The following is a 17,128-nucleotide window of genomic DNA, read 5'->3' on the forward strand; positions in this document are numbered from 1 at the left end:
GCAGCAAGTTGCAGTCAAGGTTGGGATATATCTATGCAAATTAGCCAAGTGTCATTGCTAATTTTTTTTCCGTTTTGGTAGAATGATGTATCGACTTACTTGGGAGCATATTCAGTTCGGAAAGTAGCAGCGCTCAGAACGCCAGCAAGATTCCCTAACCCGACAAAGAATCCGGTATTCGCAGCCCGAGAGTTCTCATGAATGTTGTTGTTATTGTGCCAGGCGTGAACAAGACATGACGGGATATATGCGCCCGCTGCCATCAAGAAGCATGCAAAGTAAGCTACCCCTTTGTTTTGCAGGACATCAATAGTAGCCAAAATGATCATTCCCACCAGGGAAACTACCAACGAAAATACGATATGGAAAGTTCTCTCGCGGAAATGGTCAGACGACTTGGCAACACAGAGTAGCACAATGGCACCAACGAGGTTTGGTGCGACAGTCCACAGATTTGTTTTGATAACAGAATAGCCTAGACGTTGAACAATCTGTTTCAGTTAGAATCCAAACATTTACCCCCGTTATGACAAGAAGACCCACCAAAGGGAAGAAATTCATCGCAGTTGCGTAAGCAACTGGATATGTGAACGTAATAATACACCAGATTGGAAACTTCCAATCATTCCAAGATCGGAAGCAAGCTTTGAGGTCAAACCCCGTGTCGACCTCAGATGATGAGTCTCGAAGTAATCTAGCTATTGCTGCTTCTTTTTCTTGCGAAGTCAAGAACCATGCTTTTTGTGGCGTGTCGGGCAGGATGAAGAATCCCAGAATACCAATCAAAAGTGTCATGCTACCTTCAATTATGAACAGCCATTGCCAGCCTTTCACTGTAGGGCTGTCAATTTGGAATACACCGAATGAAATCAGGCCACTGAATGCCGATGCCAGTACAGCGAATGACTGCATAATAGCAAGGCGGAAGCCCATTTCCCCCGAGTATAAAACAGGGTCAAGTAAAAGGTCGCCCCAGCGAAAAACCCGGCCTCAAAAACACCCAGAATGATCCGAATGGCGAGGAGTGACCCAAATCCTTTGGCTGCACATTGACAGAGGGCAAGTATTCCCCAAGCGACAGACACTGCGCAACAAGAGCATATTAGTATCACCCCTTCTCTCCATGGATATCTCTTCACGAACTTGATGAGAGCGTAAGCCGGCCGGAATATCGTTTCAGTAAGAGATTCCACGGTAGATCGAATAGACCAAATGGGATATAGAAGAGAAGAATGAGAAGCGAATAGTCATTGCCACTGAAATTCAAATCTTCATCAAGCCCATCGGTTTTCGCGTTTGCCAGATTGCTCTAGGTCGGTTAGCATGAATGGGACTACTAGAGGAGCAGAACATACTCGATCCATGCAATCAAAGAAATACATCTGTTGATGTCAGTCACAACTTTTCTAAGCTGCTCTTGAAATTTCTCACTAGGCATAACATAGGCAGCACCCAGAAATCCACTTTTCTACGATACAGTCTTTCCGCCTCATGGTCGATATAGATGGAACTTCGTTCCTCCATATTGGCTTCGGAATCCGATGGCCTCTTCATGATCGCCAAATTACTTTGTGTTGGCCTAGAGGGGATATGATTCTGTTACTTTAGATCACACATGTTTCCCAAGGGCGGTCATGCGAATGCTTATTATAGTTACTCCCATCCCTTGCATCGTCCGGTTGTACTCTTACTCTCCAACACATTCTCGTCTCATATCTACAAGGTACAACATTGGGTTAAAAAATACAAGTAGTCTGTTCTGATTGAGACCAATGGTTGAGGAGTGAGATAACACCCCCTGTCAAGCCCAGCTTTCCCCGCAGATCGTCTTATCAACGGGACGGGATGAATCAACTTTATCACCCCATTCTTGACCAGAACCCCCACCCTCAGGAAGTCTCCATCTTCATCATCATCAGAATGTACAACGCTCTCTTGAGCTTCGGCATTCTGTCCGAATTTTGGAGGCCGTGAGGGGATTCCGTTGATGTTCACGGAAGATATATTCTGGAGAATTTGTTACAGCCCAATTCAAAGCGCCGCAATTCCACGAATATCCGCAGTGAAAGTACAACAGATACAATGTCGACACCATCAGCTCCCCCGATTCTGGACTTCTCATCATTCTATGGTGATGATAGTGAGGCAAAGGCGAATTTGGTAAAGCAGGTGCGAAATTGTTGCCATTATAATGGATTCTTCCAGATTACCGGGCATCGCGTCCCGCTGGACTTGCAGCGACGCGTCATGCAATGTTCGAAACGCTTTTTCGACCTCCCACTGGAAGAAAAGATGCAAATTGACAAAAGTATTTTTTCATGAATCACACTGAATCAAGAAAAGAGTCACAAGCTAACCAGATAGATTTGAATACGTTCAATCGTGGCTACGAGCTTCTCCGATCACAAATGCTTGAAGCGGGCACCGGCCCGGAGCTCAAAGAAGGACTCTATATTGGCGAGGAAATCCCAAAAGACCATCCGTATTTTGTACAGAAGAAGTTGAATAGTGGACCGAACCAATGGCCACAGAGCATCTCGGACAAGGAAGAGTTTCGCAAGACCACAATGGAGTACTACCACGCAGTATTCGAGCTTGCAAAGGATGTCCTAGGTGTGGTGGCTTTGACGCTAGGTGTAGATTCAAGCTTCTTTGAGCCTTTGACTTCAGGTGCAGTGGCAACCATGCGTTACCTGCACTACCCTGCGCAGCCTAAAGACCAAGACGAAAAGCTGAATCGTGGGATTGGCGCCCATACCGACTTTGGCTGCGTTACTCTGCTTCTACAGGACGAGATCGATGGATTGCAAGTTCTAGATGTACCCTCTGGTCAATGGCTCGATGTCTGTATTTCCATCCATGAGAACTCTTTCTGTGCAACAACTAATAGGTATCGTGTCTAGGTCAAACCAGTCGAAGGAGCCTACGTTGTGAATCTTGGAGACCTTTTTATGCGCATGGCCAACGACAAATACAAGTCCAACATCCACCGAGTGATAAATAAGTCTGGCAGAGAGAGATATTCGATTCCTTTCTTCTTTAGTGGAAATCCAGATTACCTGTGCAAGTGCCTTCCCAATTGTTGTGCACCGGGTGAAGAAGCCAAGTATCCACCGATCACGGTTCAGGATATGGTGACTGGAGCCTACAAAGAAAGTTATGGTCGAGCTGAGAAGTACAAAAAGGAATTGGAAGCGCAGAAGCTAGGTTCAGCGCCGCCTGTGGCTCCTGTGGGTGCGTAGCTGTTCATACACTGAATAGGTTGAGATTATGTGACATGTATTCTGCTTTTCTTTGAATGCTATGAACTAGAATGCTCCCAAGAATGCTGCCAAGAATGCTCCCAAGACTATGTGGAATATTGACATATTTAACTTAAGCCAATGAGAATTTCCCACCAAGTAACATATCCTAATTTCCTTTGTAATGAACGTACTAATATCCGAGACAAAGATTGAGGATACCGTTTCTCTTGCTATCCTTCATCATAACAGGTCCAAAAGTGGGGGAACAGACCGTAGTCCACGTTCACCCACCCTTGTTATCACCTCCTGTCATCAAATTGGCCGGCATGCTATTAGCTGGTGAGAATTGTAAGCATCAACCGAAGGTCTATAGGAGAGTATATGAGTTGGCTGACCTGGTTACAAAAATTGAGAACAAAAAGAAAAGACAAATCGAAAATGGATGAAATAAGACAAGATAATAAACGTGAATTGCCTTCCCAGACCCCTTATATTGACGAGGATGCTGGGAAGGTCATTGCGCTCGACGACAGTGAGGTCGAGCAGTTCTACGGCTCGTCTACCACCCAAGCATATCGTCTCAAATCTGAGTTGATTGGGAAATGTATGGAAGAGATTGGAATGGGAAAGTAAGCTAATGAACAATAATTTGCATGACAAACTTCTCACAGAAGCAGGTTTCAATGGAAATTGTTTGTTGTCACTGGGTTTGGATGGATTGTGGACAATGTATGGCCTTTCGCTTTTTACGATGAATCTCGATCCTAATCCACCATCACTTTTTAGTTTGCATCCCAAGGCATCGGCAGTGTCCAACCTCCCATCGAGCAAGAATTCTCCGATATTGTTCAAGTGAGCTATAGTTCAGTTGCATATTATGTCGGGCTTATTTTGGGGGCCTCCTTCTGGGGCATCTCCAGCGATCTGGTTGGTCGTCGGCCTGCATTCAACTGTACGCTCCTGATCGCAGGCATATTCCTCTGCGCCGCTGCAGGGTCTACGAACTTTGTAGCTTTTAGTGCTCTCTGGGCTGTCATTGGTACCGCAGCTGGCGGAAACGTTCCTGTGGACTCGATGATATTCTTGGAGTTTGTTCCGGGCAGGTAGGTTGTCTCCAACACTCAATTGGGCCCTGTGGCTAATTATCACAAGCCACCAATATCTCCTTACAGCTCTTTCTGCGTGGTGGAATCTAAGCCAGTTGATTGTGTCCTTGATTGCATGGGTCTTCTTAGCCAACTTTAGCTGTCCCACAGACGCAACACCGGAGACTTGCCCGCGTCGCAACAACATGGGATGGTAAGCAACGAAGATTTCGTTTGAGATTTTGAAGCCTGATTTTTTATTATTAGGAGATATACTATGATTACCCTTGGTGCTCTTGCACTGGCATTTACCTTTATCCGAATATTCGTCTTTAAATTGCCCGAAACACCAAGGTTTCTTCTATCTCAAGGAAGAGATCAAGAGGCGGTTGATGCTGTGAACCATGTCGCTCGACAAAATGGCAAACCGGAGCCTTTGACCATCGGGATGCTCCACGAGATTGACGCCCGGCTGGGTACTCCTAATGAAAATTGTAATCGACCTGGCCTTTCAACCAGAGAGATCATCTCGGAGAATATGCAGGCCTTCAGGGGCGAGCATTATCGAGCTCTGTTTGCGACCAGCAAGCTATCCAGACATACTGTCATTATATGGGGCATTTGGTTGACAGTCGGTACGTTTGATTCACAGAAAATGCTACCATTAGAGTCTAATTTGAATATTCGTCGCAGGCATCGGATACCCTCTGTACTTCAATTTTCTCCCGTCATACTTAGCCACCAAATTCACCCAAGACTCATCACTTTATCTGACATATCGCAACTACTGTATCACCTCGGCTGTCGGTATTGTGGGTCCACTGTCTGCAGCGGTCGCGGTGAATACACGGTTGGGTCGCCGCTATATGATGGGAATCTCCGCGATAGTGACGGCTGTATTTCTCTTTGCCTATGTGGGAGTCAACAACTCCGCCGCCAGCCTCGCGTTCTCATGTGTGACAAGTCTGCTGGCGAATTTTGGTAATTTTATGCCTTGGCAAAGAAGAAAATGAGAATCAAAACTGACATGCGAGCTCAGAATATGCTATCATGTACGCCTTTACTCCCGAGTCCTTCCCAGCTCCTCATCGAGGCACCGGAACTGGCACCGCAGCGGCACTCCTTCGATTGGGTGGCCTGGTCGCGAGTCTTATTTCATCCCAAACTGGATTTACCAGTGCTCCGATATATGTCAGCGCCGCTCTCTGGGTGGTTGTTGGACTTTGTTGCATTGGTCTGCCCTTTGAGACTCATGGCCACGATGCATTGTAAGAGATATCTTACGATGTGGCAGAGACACAAGTATCGCTGGGTCTCTTTCAGAGTGAGATTGACAAAGAGTCAGATCTAGGTCAGAACTAAAGCATCATAGTAATTCCGTTCTGGTTCAAGTCCACGTCGCGAGATTGAAAATACGTATGTAATTGCCTTGAAAGGTTATCAACAATTCAACTTCAAGTCTGTACCGTAGTATAGTAAGTAAAATCCAAATGCGTTCTCATCATCAAGATATTTGAATGCAATAGTGAATTGACACAGTTGCGTGTCAATGAGCTTTTCAATATAAGATCCAGAGTAGCTCAAGTCGTTCCTAGTTGCAACCACCCATCATTGAATGATCTAATTGACAGGGCGATATCTTTTCCGGAGCTCTTTAACTGCAACCTGATCTGGCAAAGGTTGAGTCCGTGGAGACCTGTATTTAACGTCATTATATTCCAATCGAGGGCAAATTGATCATTTGTCAGCTTCATTTGCACGCCTAGTAAGAACTTTGATGTTCTCTTCCCCCAACAACGTAGCGGGGCGTACATCTGCAACCCGCGAAAACCCCCACCCTTGGAAGAAAGAGCTCCCCAATAATGGGGGAGAGAAAGGGGATACACTCGATAAACGGAGCGTGAATCTGCCCCTCTTTTACCCCTCTTAAAATTGAATATTGGAGATTTTGCGCAGAAAGAGCGGGGGAAATCGGTGCTTTCCGCTTAAATCATTCTAATATCACCTCTCACAGCGCCGTCCTCGACCAAGCAAGTCACTGCGCTCGTTCAACCATCCTCCATCCCAATAATCTAAGCTCACCAAACAACAAGCTACAAACATGGGGAAGAAGCGCGTTCTGGTTGGCTACGGTGTGGACATCGACGCCGTCGCCGGCTGGCTCGGGTCCTACGGGGGTGAAGACAGTGTCAGCGATATCAGCCGTGGGCTCTGGGCTGGGCATGTCGGGACGACCCGGCTCCTGAAGCTGTTCGAGAAATACAACATCAAAGCTTCGTGGTTCATCCCGGGCCATTCGCTGGAGACGTTCCCGGAAGAGTGCGCACAGGTGCGGGACGCCGGGCACGAAATCGGACTGCATGGATACTCGCACGAGAACCCGGCGAGCATGACAAAAGAGCAGCAGCGGGACATCCTCGACAAGACGTACAAGATGCTGACCGAGTTCTGCGGCAAGCCCCCCGGGGCATTGTCGCGCCGTGGTGGGAGGCCAGTGCGGAGATGGTGGAGCTTCTGCTGGCCTACGGCATTGAATACGACCACTCCATGTCGCATGAGGACTGCCAGATGTACTGGCTGCGGACAGGCGATTCCTGGACGAAAATTGATTACAGCCAGAAGGCGGAGACGTGGATGAAGCCGCTGGTGCGTGGGGAGACCACGGGCTTGGTAGAGATCCCGGGTAGTTGGTATATCGACGATCTGCCACCGATGATGTTTATCAAGAACTCGGCCAATAGTCACGGGTGGGTGAATCCGCGGGACGTGGAAGATATCTGGAAGGTGAGTTGTATCCAGGCGTACTCAATTGGGATTCTTGGATAGTTCGGCACACATACATCCTTACTCCTCCCTCTCTCTCTCTCTCCCTCTCTGGGATACCCGATTGACCCCGGGGACACCCCGCAAAGGTGTCCCCGAGAAGATTGAATTTGAACAGATCAGAGCTGACCAGGGACGGGGATTCATTGGTGACGTTTCAGGACCATTTTGATTACTTCTACCGCGAGTACGACGAGTTTGTTTTCCCCATGACGATCCACCCGGATGTCTCTGGCCGGCCGCATGTGCTCCTCATGCATGAAAGGTGAGACAAACCCCCGCCGAGAGGATGAGAGGCTGCGAAGCCGAGGCTTGCGCCGAGCTAACATGGTGTGAACATGGATCGTTGACGGTTGCAGAATCATCGAGCATATCAACAAGCACGAGGGAGTGGAGTGGGTGACATTCGAACAGATGTGCGATGAGTTCAAGAAGGCCAACCAACCACCTCTCGGAGCGCAGATGCCCGCGACGCGAGAGAATGTACCGACTTCATCCTCATGAGGAGAGAGCTATTTAGATTATTCTGGCCAAGTCTTGTGTGAATTTTGTGAAAAAAAAAGAGTTGTCAGTTGGTATATCAGGTTCTTGCAATACTCCGTTGACGTCACGAGGTATAGGCGGAGATCGCCCCTAGGCTAGGTCAAAGCAATCTATTCATAGTTCCCAAGATAGATATCAGCAGCATTCCAGCGCTCAACAGATGGATATTTGAATCGCAACCGATGACACCAAATCTGAGGTGAGCAGTGCAGCATATCGCTGCTCCCGCCGATCCTTGTCGATAAGGAGCTGTATAGACCACCAGTTGATATCGTGACCTTACGAAGACGGTAGAAGCCAATACACTAGACACTACAGACAATCTCACAAGACTAGAATACCAAGGGGAAGAATAGATCCATAGAATAAGCACATGCATATTGTCATCCGAATAAACAAGTATCCAACAATCCCACTCGCCGCTCGTTCTACGGTCCGGGCTATTGTTTCTCCCGTTGGCTCTCGTTTCGAGTTGGCCGTTGTTCTTTGTGAAGGCCCCACACGATTAGGTTTGCACTCACTTTTAGCCGATCGCCAAAGTGTGTGCCACTGTGGTCCACGGGGAGAAAGTGGCCAATATTCAAGGAGGTAAATAAGGAAACGATGAGAAAAAAATTGGAATTGTAACTAATTGCAAACAAAAAAAAAAAAAAAAAAAAAGGCAAAGAGGCGAACTGCCCCCCCAAAAAACCGACTGATTTGATTACGACGACGTATCCGATTCTTTTAGCCGATAATCCATGCCGACCGCCCGCGCACCGGCGGAACCACGGAAAAGCACAGCCAAACCCGGGGGGAAGAGGCGGCCCCCATCCATGGCCCCAAGGCAAGGCCCCTTTGCCTCTTACGCAAGTTCCCCTTGAACGTTTTTCTGGAAGGTGCTTCTATCCAATCATCAGCCAGCTGTGACCATGCTCCCCGATTCCCCGAAGTCTAAGGACCTAAACCATGTGGATCTGACGTTCTGGCGACAGAGAGCCCAGTAAACTCTTCATGGGAAATGAAATGGGATGAAAATATGACAACAGAAAACGGGTCACGCCCAAGGAGGCAGAAAATGAAGTGAAATGTAGTAAAGTTCTTGCTGAAACGGAAAACAATCTGATAAACCAGTGAACCAGTATCATCGTCACAACCTCGATGTCCAGAATCTCTCCCCCCCCCCTACCTCTACAAATATGCCTATAAAATATACAGATGCTATACAGAGATTGGTTGCTGCTGATGGATACGACGCTGTCGCAGACCGAACGGAAGGGTCCGCCCGAGCTGATATGGCATAGCTATCGACGAGGAAGTGTCGACTGCAAAAGAGCAAAGTAGTAGCAGGGGCAAGTAAGACAAAATCCCACGGCCGAAATGCCGGCCTGACGTACAGGTCCGACTCTGATCGGACTACATTTGTGAGAGTCGGGATAGCATCGTCGACGTCGAGAAACCATCGTGCAACCCTTTCGGTCTTCATTGTCAGATCGGTTTGTTCTTCCTCCCATCCACTGTCTTCCCCCCTCCTCCTTTGTCCTCGGAGTAAGGTTCTTATGGTGTCGGTCAAGGGAGGGGGAACCGGCCAGAACTGTGCCCCATTGCGCGACGGGACCACGCCGTGCAACCTGCCAACCGGTCCCTGTCCCTCGCCGTCTGTGGTCTCTTCGTCCGCCACGGGCGGATGCACCCTGGCAACCCTTCCAAAGAAGCCGCGGAGCAGCAGCAGTCGAGCACAGACCCCGGGCGCAATGACAATGGGCCAGGGACTCATGTCTCGAAAACAATCCTCTGGAGAGGGTCGCTCGGTGGGCTTATGGCATCATAAGCGTTCAGCGGGGACTCCACCGGCGTAGTCTAGACGCCGCCGATCTCGCACATAGTGCTCTCTTTTTTTCCTGCTCCTCGCTTGGTCGACGATGACGAGATGGTCCCTGGTTGGAACAGGTTCAAAAAGGGTCCTGAGAGGGTTTGAAAGTCGTACGGTGGATCTGATACACCGCGCACGCCGTGCAGCCCCGTGTAGCCGTTGTAGAAGCCCCCGATCCAACAGCATACCAACATCCCAACCAACACGGCAACACTACCAACCAACCCCCACCCACCGCATGGCCTGGACCGTAGACCGTGAGTCAAAGGCTCGAACCGAGAAAGAGCCGTTCTTTCGCTCTTTTGCCCCTTCGGCTCAAAGGCTGTTCCATGGTTGAAGTTCGCTGTCAACCACCGGAACCCAACGGAGTAGATTTTTTGCAGCCGGCGACCGAGGATCGGCGAGTGTCGCGTGTATCGAAACAAAAAGAAAGGCGGACCAGAAGAGTAAAGCGGCTCCACTCCAGCGTCGGCAGCCCACTAACGTTACTGTTTTCCCGGGGCGTTTTTTGGATCTTGGGGGTTTTGGGGGATTTTGAGTGGTGGAGAGTTTCGCTTTGTGAGAGAAGGAAGGTCTAGGTTCTGAGGCCTTCGATCTGCTGACTACCACCACCACAAACCCTCAACGTTCTCACCCTCTCTTTCTCTCTTTCTCTCTCTTTGTCAACGACAACCATCTCCTTTACCTTCAACTTCACGCCAGGACGACTCATTTCGCCCAAGCGGGGATCCCCCCTGCCAGCCGCCTTATCACCGGTCCGTTTGCTGATTTCCGTGGTGGTGAGTAATCGCGCCTTTTTCCTGCCCAGCCAGCTGGCCCAGCATCCACCAGACCTTTGACGGTTTGGCTGCTTGGTCGGGTTCTGGCCCACGTCTGCGCTGGCTTTCTTTTTCTCACACCTTTTTTCTTCTTCTTTGTTTCTATTCCTTTGTCGCCCAATAAGATTTCTTCCTTCTTTGTGACTGTGGTCGCTCACCTGTGTCCTCGCAGTTCCCCGGCCGTCGCTGCCTCCATACGGCCCCCGCCCTTCTACCAGCCCACCATCACACCGCCACGTCTCATCGTGTCTCATTGTGTTGCGGGACCCCGTTGGGCAATCAAGATTCGACCTTTGGCGCTTCTTGTCGCCTTCGCTCATTAATTGAGCGTCTTGTCTCTCCTCGCGCGCCCTTTTGATTCAGACCCACCTCCAATGCTTCACAGCTACCGTTCTCATTCCTACCAGCCCCCGCGACGCCCAGCGGCCTCGCCCTTTGCGCAATGCGTAAACTGTCTCAGATCATCGACGCGCCACGAGAGTCCTTCGACGCGATGGACTCTCCCCGCCTTCCACAGTCGCCTTTGACCGTGAATACTTCTGCGCCGGCTTCGCCTGCTATTTCTCTCTTCTCCGCGACAGGTCATAATCGTGTTTCCAGTTCGGTTTCTTCACTTGTCTCTGCCCACGGTTTGGGGAATTCTATGGACAGCCCAAGTCGAAGCCACCTGACCGGCGTCAAGGAAGAACCCTGTGGGCGAGACTCCCTCGAAGATCAATATTTCCGTATGCTCCCTATCTTCTTATGACGCATGCCCTCCAGCAGGGTCTCGCTAGAAAGGCAACTAACTCAAGTCGTTCTACCAGAGCATTTTGAATGCAGCACCATAACCGATGAATCTTATTTTCCTATGGATCCCGCGGATAGCTATGATCTGAGTGATGCGGGCATGGACCTTTCGAACTCAACGAAGAAGCGACACTCGGACAGCTCATCAATGAAAGGCGCTTCCCGCATCAGCTCCCGCATGTCCACGGTCTCCGCCCGGTGGAAGTCGATGCGATCGTCGGGGAGCCCCGAGCGAGATATTTTGTCGGGCGATTTGCGGTCCCGCGCGAACTCCGCGACCTCGTCCATCCTGGCCAGCCCGGTTCTGGCGAGTCCGATCAGTCGCATTGACTCTCAAATTCCCCCGTCTCCCGCCCGGACTATTTTTGAAGAGCGCATGAGCGATTCTGGCGCCCGCCCGATTGACATCACTCGTGCAAACAGCCTTAGCCAGGAAGACAATGATGGCCAACAAGCTACCACCCCGCTGCTTCCTCCCGTGTTGGGCGATGATCCCACCAGTGTGATCGCATCTCGAGTGCAATCGCCCCTGCAGTCGCCTTCCGTCGCAGATGTCAGCGAGGGCGCCCATTATTCCCGGTCCTCAGACCCCCGCTTCGTTGCTGTCACCGGTATTCCCTCTCCTCCTCTCTCCTCGAAACCCTCCATGGCCTCGATCTCCCGCCCGCGCGCAAGTACCGTTCGCACCGTATCGGGCGATGCCCCTTCTACACCATTCATGCTATCAGATCCCAACGATGAGTGGGCCAACAAGCTCGGTCACGCCAATTTTACAATCCAGCCCGAGCCGTACTCTCCCCCGCTTTGTGACATTGAAAGCTTCCACCAGCTTTGCGCAGACTGGAACATTGCGCGCTGCAACTTTGCCAAGCACCTTGTGCGCACCGGCGAGCACTACGGTGTCACCTCGAACATCTACAAGTTGACAGGGGAAAAGTGGAACTGTATCGACCGCGAGTGGCGCACCTGCCACGAGACCATGCTCAAACATATTGGGGCTGTGGACGGTGTCGCGCTTACTCTAACACAGTCCAATCTGTATCCCTGCGAGCAAGTACGTATTCCACGACTACATGACAATGCCAAGTTTCCCGAAATGGGTGACGAGGACATTGTCGGCCCGATGACAGTCGCGCCGGCCAACGAAATTGTTGGCCCATGTCGAACTAGTTTTCTCAAGAAGCGTAATTTCTTCCGCTTCTTCCAGGATCTTGTTTCGCGGACCTGAGCTCTCTCAGTTATTTCGCATTTCCTTGTTTTCTTTGACGTTGCCTTTCGGCTTCTTTCATCATACTCATGAGCGAACCACCTACGATAATGACCCCCATAGACTTTTGCTTCTACTGCGCGATGTTGCCTCGTCGAGGCATTTTCATGTTTTGTTCCATCGAAAGTCCTACGCCTGCATCGTGTCACGACTAATGTCTCTCTTTTTTTTGTCGCTTACGAATGACTCTTATGACTCACGACCTGGTCTGCGACTACTGTTCTCGCGCCACGTCATGCCTCTCCTTTGTCTCCTTCCCTTTCGAGTCACTTTTTTTTGGTTATTTTTGGATATTCCCTGCCGTGGATCTCCCCCATCTCCTCGTCTTGAGCCTTTTCCTTCCCATGCTCGACGTGGGACATGGCCAGTCTCTATGGATTCCAGAGATGGGTCTTCCGGTTAATGGGGCACTAAAAACCCCGTCCATTCCTTGCTATGCGCCATACGATATACCCACCTATCCATATTGGATCCATATGTACCCGATAGACTCACTTTGTTCTGTTTTGATCTTGGGCTTAGCTCCCCCTCTTGAATCCCTTCAAAGACAAAAAAGCGATGGTCTTGTTGTATGTATATATCCGGCGTCTTTGTTCCACGCCTAATCTCGCGGTAGACAACGATGCAGCCTGTACACAACACACATAGTAACTTTGACTTTATTTCTATTCATCTTTTCACTCTGACTCTAAACACTCCGTATTGCAAAACCCCCAGTCTGTACCCAAAAAAAGAGGCAAAGCTAAAGTTCTCCTCGCTCATGTTCCTGACCTAAGGCAAAACGTGTGACTCTTACAATCTATCTCACCTAGTTTTACCTGCAATGCACACACATCTGCCGCCAAATCACGACTCCTGCCATGTGCTTTGCCAGACGTCATCACACGTGGAGCCACGTCAAAGAGACCAAGACAAGAGCTTATCAGATAAACCATCAGCCTAAGAACTCTAAACGAGCTATTTCCAATCATAAGTATCGTAGGTGCCTGGCGGGAAGTCGGTGAGTGCACTGCTGAGTTGTCAGGCTGACTGGCGGAGTGGCGGGTTGTGGGGACTGTCTACGAACTCAGGGACCGGAAGTAATGGAAAAGTAGGAGAGGTATAGAGAGGTATTGAATTGTGGGCAGTATACGAAACGGGCCCTAATAATACTAACACCAATGCAATCGTGCCTCAATCGGCAAGAGTGGAGAGAAGAGCCAGATGCATTAACGATTCCCGGTCTCAAATCCAGTATTGTCGCCACAGCTTTTTCGCTTCCTCATCGCCTTGGAATTGAAACGGGACGGGGGTTATGTCGTCGAAGCCCTCTGCGAGAGTGGGCTCCTGGTACCGGCGCGCATAGTCGCCGAAGGCAATGCCCGGAAGTGACGTGCGCGACTCGGGATTCTAAGTCAACAAGGTACGTGTCAGCGTGCCGCATGCAAACATCAAGCTAGCTACGGCGATGGGAAATGCCGGCCAGCTTTCCATCGCGGTCAATCTGCATAGATGGGCAGGGGTACGAACCAGGTCCTTGTTCGCGGCCCGAACCGCATTATTGTGCCTGCAGAGGTCGGGCGGGGAGAGAAAATGAATGCAGCGAATTGGCACGTGGAGCTCCTTTGCAAGAGCGGTCCAATAGGCGCGGGTCTCGAGATTTGCATTCGTGTTGTCTGCGTGGTGAGTTGTTCGATTAGCCTAGATTGGCAGGGGCCCGCCGAGGTCTGGGGTCGGTGCCCAACGGCGTATGCAAGAGAGATAAAGTGTGACTCACCAACAACGACCGAAGTCTTTGCTTCGAGGAGTTCACGGGCAACCTTGAGGCATTTTGGGCGCTGAGTCTGTCAGCCATTGGACATGTCATATCATTTGCTTGGGTTGGTTGATGGTTGATGATTGATGGGGGAGATGAAGTTTCCATACTGATTTAAGGATATCTTGGTTGACCCGTTGGTATCCTAGTGGCTCTAAGTGGTTCCAGAAGTATGTTGACTTTCCAGAGCCGGGGCTGCCACAGAAGATTACAAGCTCAAAGGGGTGTTTGCGGGCAAAAGCTGGGGCCACTATGATAGAAGTTATGGTCAGCAACCGTCGTGCCACAATCGACGGCAATCACACAGGGCATGACCGCGAGATTCCCGGGCCCTTCAGTAGTCACGACAGATACCAGATCACTTACCAGGAGAGCCTGGCTCTGATTTGATATACGACGTCGGATCAAATAGATCAGCGACCTCCACTGCTGGCTGGTTGAGGAAGAACTCCTCGGGGGTTTTAAAGTTCATGCGGGCATTCGTCGCAAAACCACTATGGTTGAGTCAGAAATCGATTGCCTTCGAAACGGCTTCTCGTAAAGACATACCGATCCACAGCAGAATGATCTCCCGGTCGTCCAGCGGCGTCGCCTACAAAGAACGACCCCTTCAAGTCGACCCCAATAACGTCGAGATCATAGTCGTCCTGAAACTCACGCAACATGCCCAGCCGAGGCTTGCGGTATTCTGGGTCTGTTGTGGCCGCGTACACGCTCATTGGGACTTCCAATTCATTCATAACGGCGGCAATTTTCTCCTTAAACATAGTAAGGCTTTTCGAGTCGCTGTTACCATGCTTGATATCTTTTTGAACACTGATCTTTTTCTGGTTTGAGAAGATCACAATTTGAAAGCTGACGAGATTCTGTTAGGAACATGGTGCATCTCCCTCGGATTCACGAGCCATCAGAACATACCCTTCGGAGCTGAGCTCCCGAATTTTGCTCGGGACTACTGGATTCCACCATTGCCAGTCTGTAGCAGATCTAGGGAATGTATTTCCAGACTTTGTCTTAATCACAGTTGAATCCTGCCAGCCATAAGGTCAAACCGATGTTCCTATACTCCATACAAGACGACGACTTGGGATTTCAAAGCAGAGGATTCTACCTACCAGGTCAAACGCGGCAACCCTCCGATCCTTCTCCGGCAGTTTCTGAGTGCCTTTGACCGGGAGATACTTGCCGATGATCAAGCTAGTGCCTAGCACCCGCCAAGTGATCGGCTCCGGCTTCTTCTGGGATGCCGGGGTGAAAAAATTGGCAACAGATTTCTCTGTGGGGGATGTGCCATCAGCATCCGGGTCACGTCGGGTGTGATCCCAGGCGAGCACTCACTGTTGACTGACGACTCGACCTTCCGCCGGAGTGGAGGTGGGGAGATTGCCCGAGTGGGGGAACCCGTCCGCTTGACACCCCCTCGACCATCCTGAAGGCTTTGGTGAAGGAAGACGTTGTGCCGGTGGTCTCCTGATTGTTTCAGGGTGTGGTTCCTTCCCAGTTGCCGTACATCGGTTGACGCAAGTTGTAGTTGGTGAGGTCGCTGGTCGTCGGAGAAGCTGACGCGCCGACACACGCGGGAGCTTCACGAAGTCACATGGTCTCGTCTACCAAAAGGGCAGTCATTAGAATGTACGGAGATCGCAATTACGACAAGACAGCGAGAGAATGACCCAGATAACTTTGAATCTGTTTTGAATTTTTCTTTCTCTTTTTTCTTAATTGATAGCTACAATTATATGCATCAAGGCTGCTTTTTTTGGGGATGGGGTCCGCTTCGAAAATGTACTACAAACACCGCAAATTCGCTGGAGGCTGCCTCTCCGGGTATCCATGACAGCCGACAAATAACCATGCGGCAGGGCTGATGGCTGATGGCTGATGGCCGATGGCCGATGCCCTCACCTTTTGATCGCCTATCTCTACTTCGCCCGAGTATCCAGTGACAAGCGATCCGCTTCTTCCAGGCGCACTGACGACTTGAGCTGTTCCCGCAGTCCAAACAGATGCTGGGAGGCCTTTTTCATGGTCTCCTGGTTAGTCCCATCCTGGACCGTAATCGACGCTTGCAGCACATAACTGCCGCTCTTTTCTAGCGGGGCCATGCTCTGGAAAGAAGGAAGTTGTCGCCGGGGATCCCGCGGCTCCTGTTCTCCTGTCGGGTAGTGCAAGACCCGATGCAAGAAGAGCACGATGTCATTGTGAATGAAGACGTGTCCTTCGACTACATACTCCGTCACAAAGCTGAGAGGGGTGGAAGATAAAATTAGCTTTGCGCCGGCGATCATAAGACGGTGGTCTTAAGCACGCCACTCACCTGTAGCCCCACGCATTCATGAGTGGCACGACGTCCCCAGGAGGCAGCGTAGCGGTCGCCATCACGCGGGCCGTCACGCCCGAGCGGGTGCCCGCTTCAGGAATATCTCGGAATTCGAGTTTCCAGGGCTGTTTCTCATGATCATAGACATGCTCGGTCCGATTTTGCGACTGGTCGTGGGGGGGTGGTTTGACTTCGTCGGTCCCCGCCATCTGGGTATCGGGGTCCGGCGCGGAGACGGGGGCGGGCGCAAAATCTCTGTCCACAACGGGGCCGACCACCTGGGTATAGAACATGCCACCGTTGAGGAGCTTGTTCACGCGTTGCAGGTCGCCCGATTGTTGCAGATCTTGGCTGCCACCCACCCGGGCGGATGCCATGCCGGGTTTGCGATGGGCCTTGAAGATGAGCCGACGCTCAAGGGCGTGGCGAGGCTGCATGGCCGTCAGTCCGGCCAGCTGCTGGACAAGCTCATGGTGCTTGTGGACCGGGACCGAGGCAAACAGCAGGAGCTCGTGCATCTTGGGACGAGCAACCACCTGTTGCTGGACTGGGGTGGGTGGTTGGATGGTTCGAAAGTGGGTGCGGGTGAAG

General features: G+C 50.6%; 8 protein-coding genes across 8 annotated transcripts; 4 read left to right on the forward strand and 4 right to left on the reverse strand.

The window, feature by feature from the left end:
* Positions 1-95: 95 nt before the first annotated feature.
* Positions 96-1,554, reverse strand: N7462_006901 (allantoate permease; the record flags this gene model as incomplete). The annotated part of the gene is made up of 6 exons (XM_057078619.1): positions 96-491; positions 544-877; positions 952-1,084; positions 1,144-1,309; positions 1,356-1,382; positions 1,432-1,554. The coding sequence occupies 6 exons, from the start codon at positions 1,552-1,554 to the stop codon at positions 96-98; spliced, it is 1,179 nt and encodes a 392-aa protein (XP_056931289.1).
* A 528-nt stretch (positions 1,555-2,082) lies between these two features.
* Positions 2,083-3,242, forward strand: encD (Fe(2+)/2-oxoglutarate-dependent oxygenase encD; the record flags this gene model as incomplete). Its single annotated transcript, XM_057078620.1, has 3 exons — positions 2,083-2,308; positions 2,365-2,843; positions 2,904-3,242. 3 exons carry the CDS (start codon positions 2,083-2,085, stop codon positions 3,240-3,242), a joined length of 1,044 nt encoding a protein of 347 aa, XP_056931290.1.
* A 441-nt stretch (positions 3,243-3,683) lies between these two features.
* Positions 3,684-5,602, forward strand: N7462_006903 (MFS transporter; the record flags this gene model as incomplete). The annotated part of the gene is made up of 7 exons (XM_057078621.1): positions 3,684-3,874; positions 3,917-3,974; positions 4,032-4,348; positions 4,398-4,544; positions 4,598-4,965; positions 5,024-5,311; positions 5,370-5,602. 7 exons carry the CDS (start codon positions 3,684-3,686, stop codon positions 5,600-5,602), a joined length of 1,602 nt encoding a protein of 533 aa, XP_056931291.1.
* Positions 5,603-6,431: 829 nt separating this feature from the next.
* Positions 6,432-7,657, forward strand: N7462_006904 (polysaccharide deacetylase family protein; the record flags this gene model as incomplete). Its single annotated transcript, XM_057078622.1, has 4 exons — positions 6,432-6,775; positions 6,826-7,114; positions 7,315-7,418; positions 7,513-7,657. 4 exons carry the CDS (start codon positions 6,432-6,434, stop codon positions 7,655-7,657), a joined length of 882 nt encoding a protein of 293 aa, XP_056931292.1.
* Positions 7,658-8,540: 883 nt separating this feature from the next.
* N7462_006905 (uncharacterized protein) lies at positions 8,541-9,452 on the reverse strand (the record flags this gene model as incomplete). Its single annotated transcript, XM_057078623.1, has 3 exons — positions 8,541-8,580; positions 8,944-9,000; positions 9,073-9,452. The coding sequence occupies 3 exons, from the start codon at positions 9,450-9,452 to the stop codon at positions 8,541-8,543; spliced, it is 477 nt and encodes a 158-aa protein (XP_056931293.1).
* Positions 9,453-10,808: 1,356 nt separating this feature from the next.
* On the forward strand, positions 10,809-12,383 carry N7462_006906 (uncharacterized protein; the record flags this gene model as incomplete). Its single annotated transcript, XM_057078624.1, has 2 exons — positions 10,809-11,091; positions 11,173-12,383. The coding sequence occupies 2 exons, from the start codon at positions 10,809-10,811 to the stop codon at positions 12,381-12,383; spliced, it is 1,494 nt and encodes a 497-aa protein (XP_056931294.1).
* Positions 12,384-13,646: 1,263 nt separating this feature from the next.
* Positions 13,647-15,685, reverse strand: N7462_006907 (putative DNA 3'-phosphatase Tpp1; the record flags this gene model as incomplete). Its single annotated transcript, XM_057078625.1, has 9 exons — positions 13,647-13,811; positions 13,932-14,077; positions 14,179-14,239; positions 14,328-14,467; positions 14,584-14,711; positions 14,767-15,072; positions 15,136-15,248; positions 15,333-15,493; positions 15,556-15,685. Coding segments are annotated over 9 exons (1,350 nt in total), but the record flags the coding sequence as incomplete, so codon positions are not given.
* A 454-nt stretch (positions 15,686-16,139) lies between these two features.
* Positions 16,140-17,055, reverse strand: N7462_006908 (mediator of RNA polymerase II transcription subunit 18; the record flags this gene model as incomplete). The annotated part of the gene is made up of 2 exons (XM_057078626.1): positions 16,140-16,461; positions 16,535-17,055. The coding sequence occupies 2 exons, from the start codon at positions 17,053-17,055 to the stop codon at positions 16,140-16,142; spliced, it is 843 nt and encodes a 280-aa protein (XP_056931296.1).
* Between the last annotated feature and the right edge of the window lie 73 nt (positions 17,056-17,128).

The sequence above is a fragment of the Penicillium macrosclerotiorum genome, assembly GCF_028827735.1.
Source record: "Penicillium macrosclerotiorum strain IBT 26536 chromosome Unknown utg000007l_segment0_segment0, whole genome shotgun sequence".
NCBI lineage: Eukaryota > Fungi > Ascomycota > Eurotiomycetes > Eurotiales > Aspergillaceae > Penicillium > Penicillium macrosclerotiorum.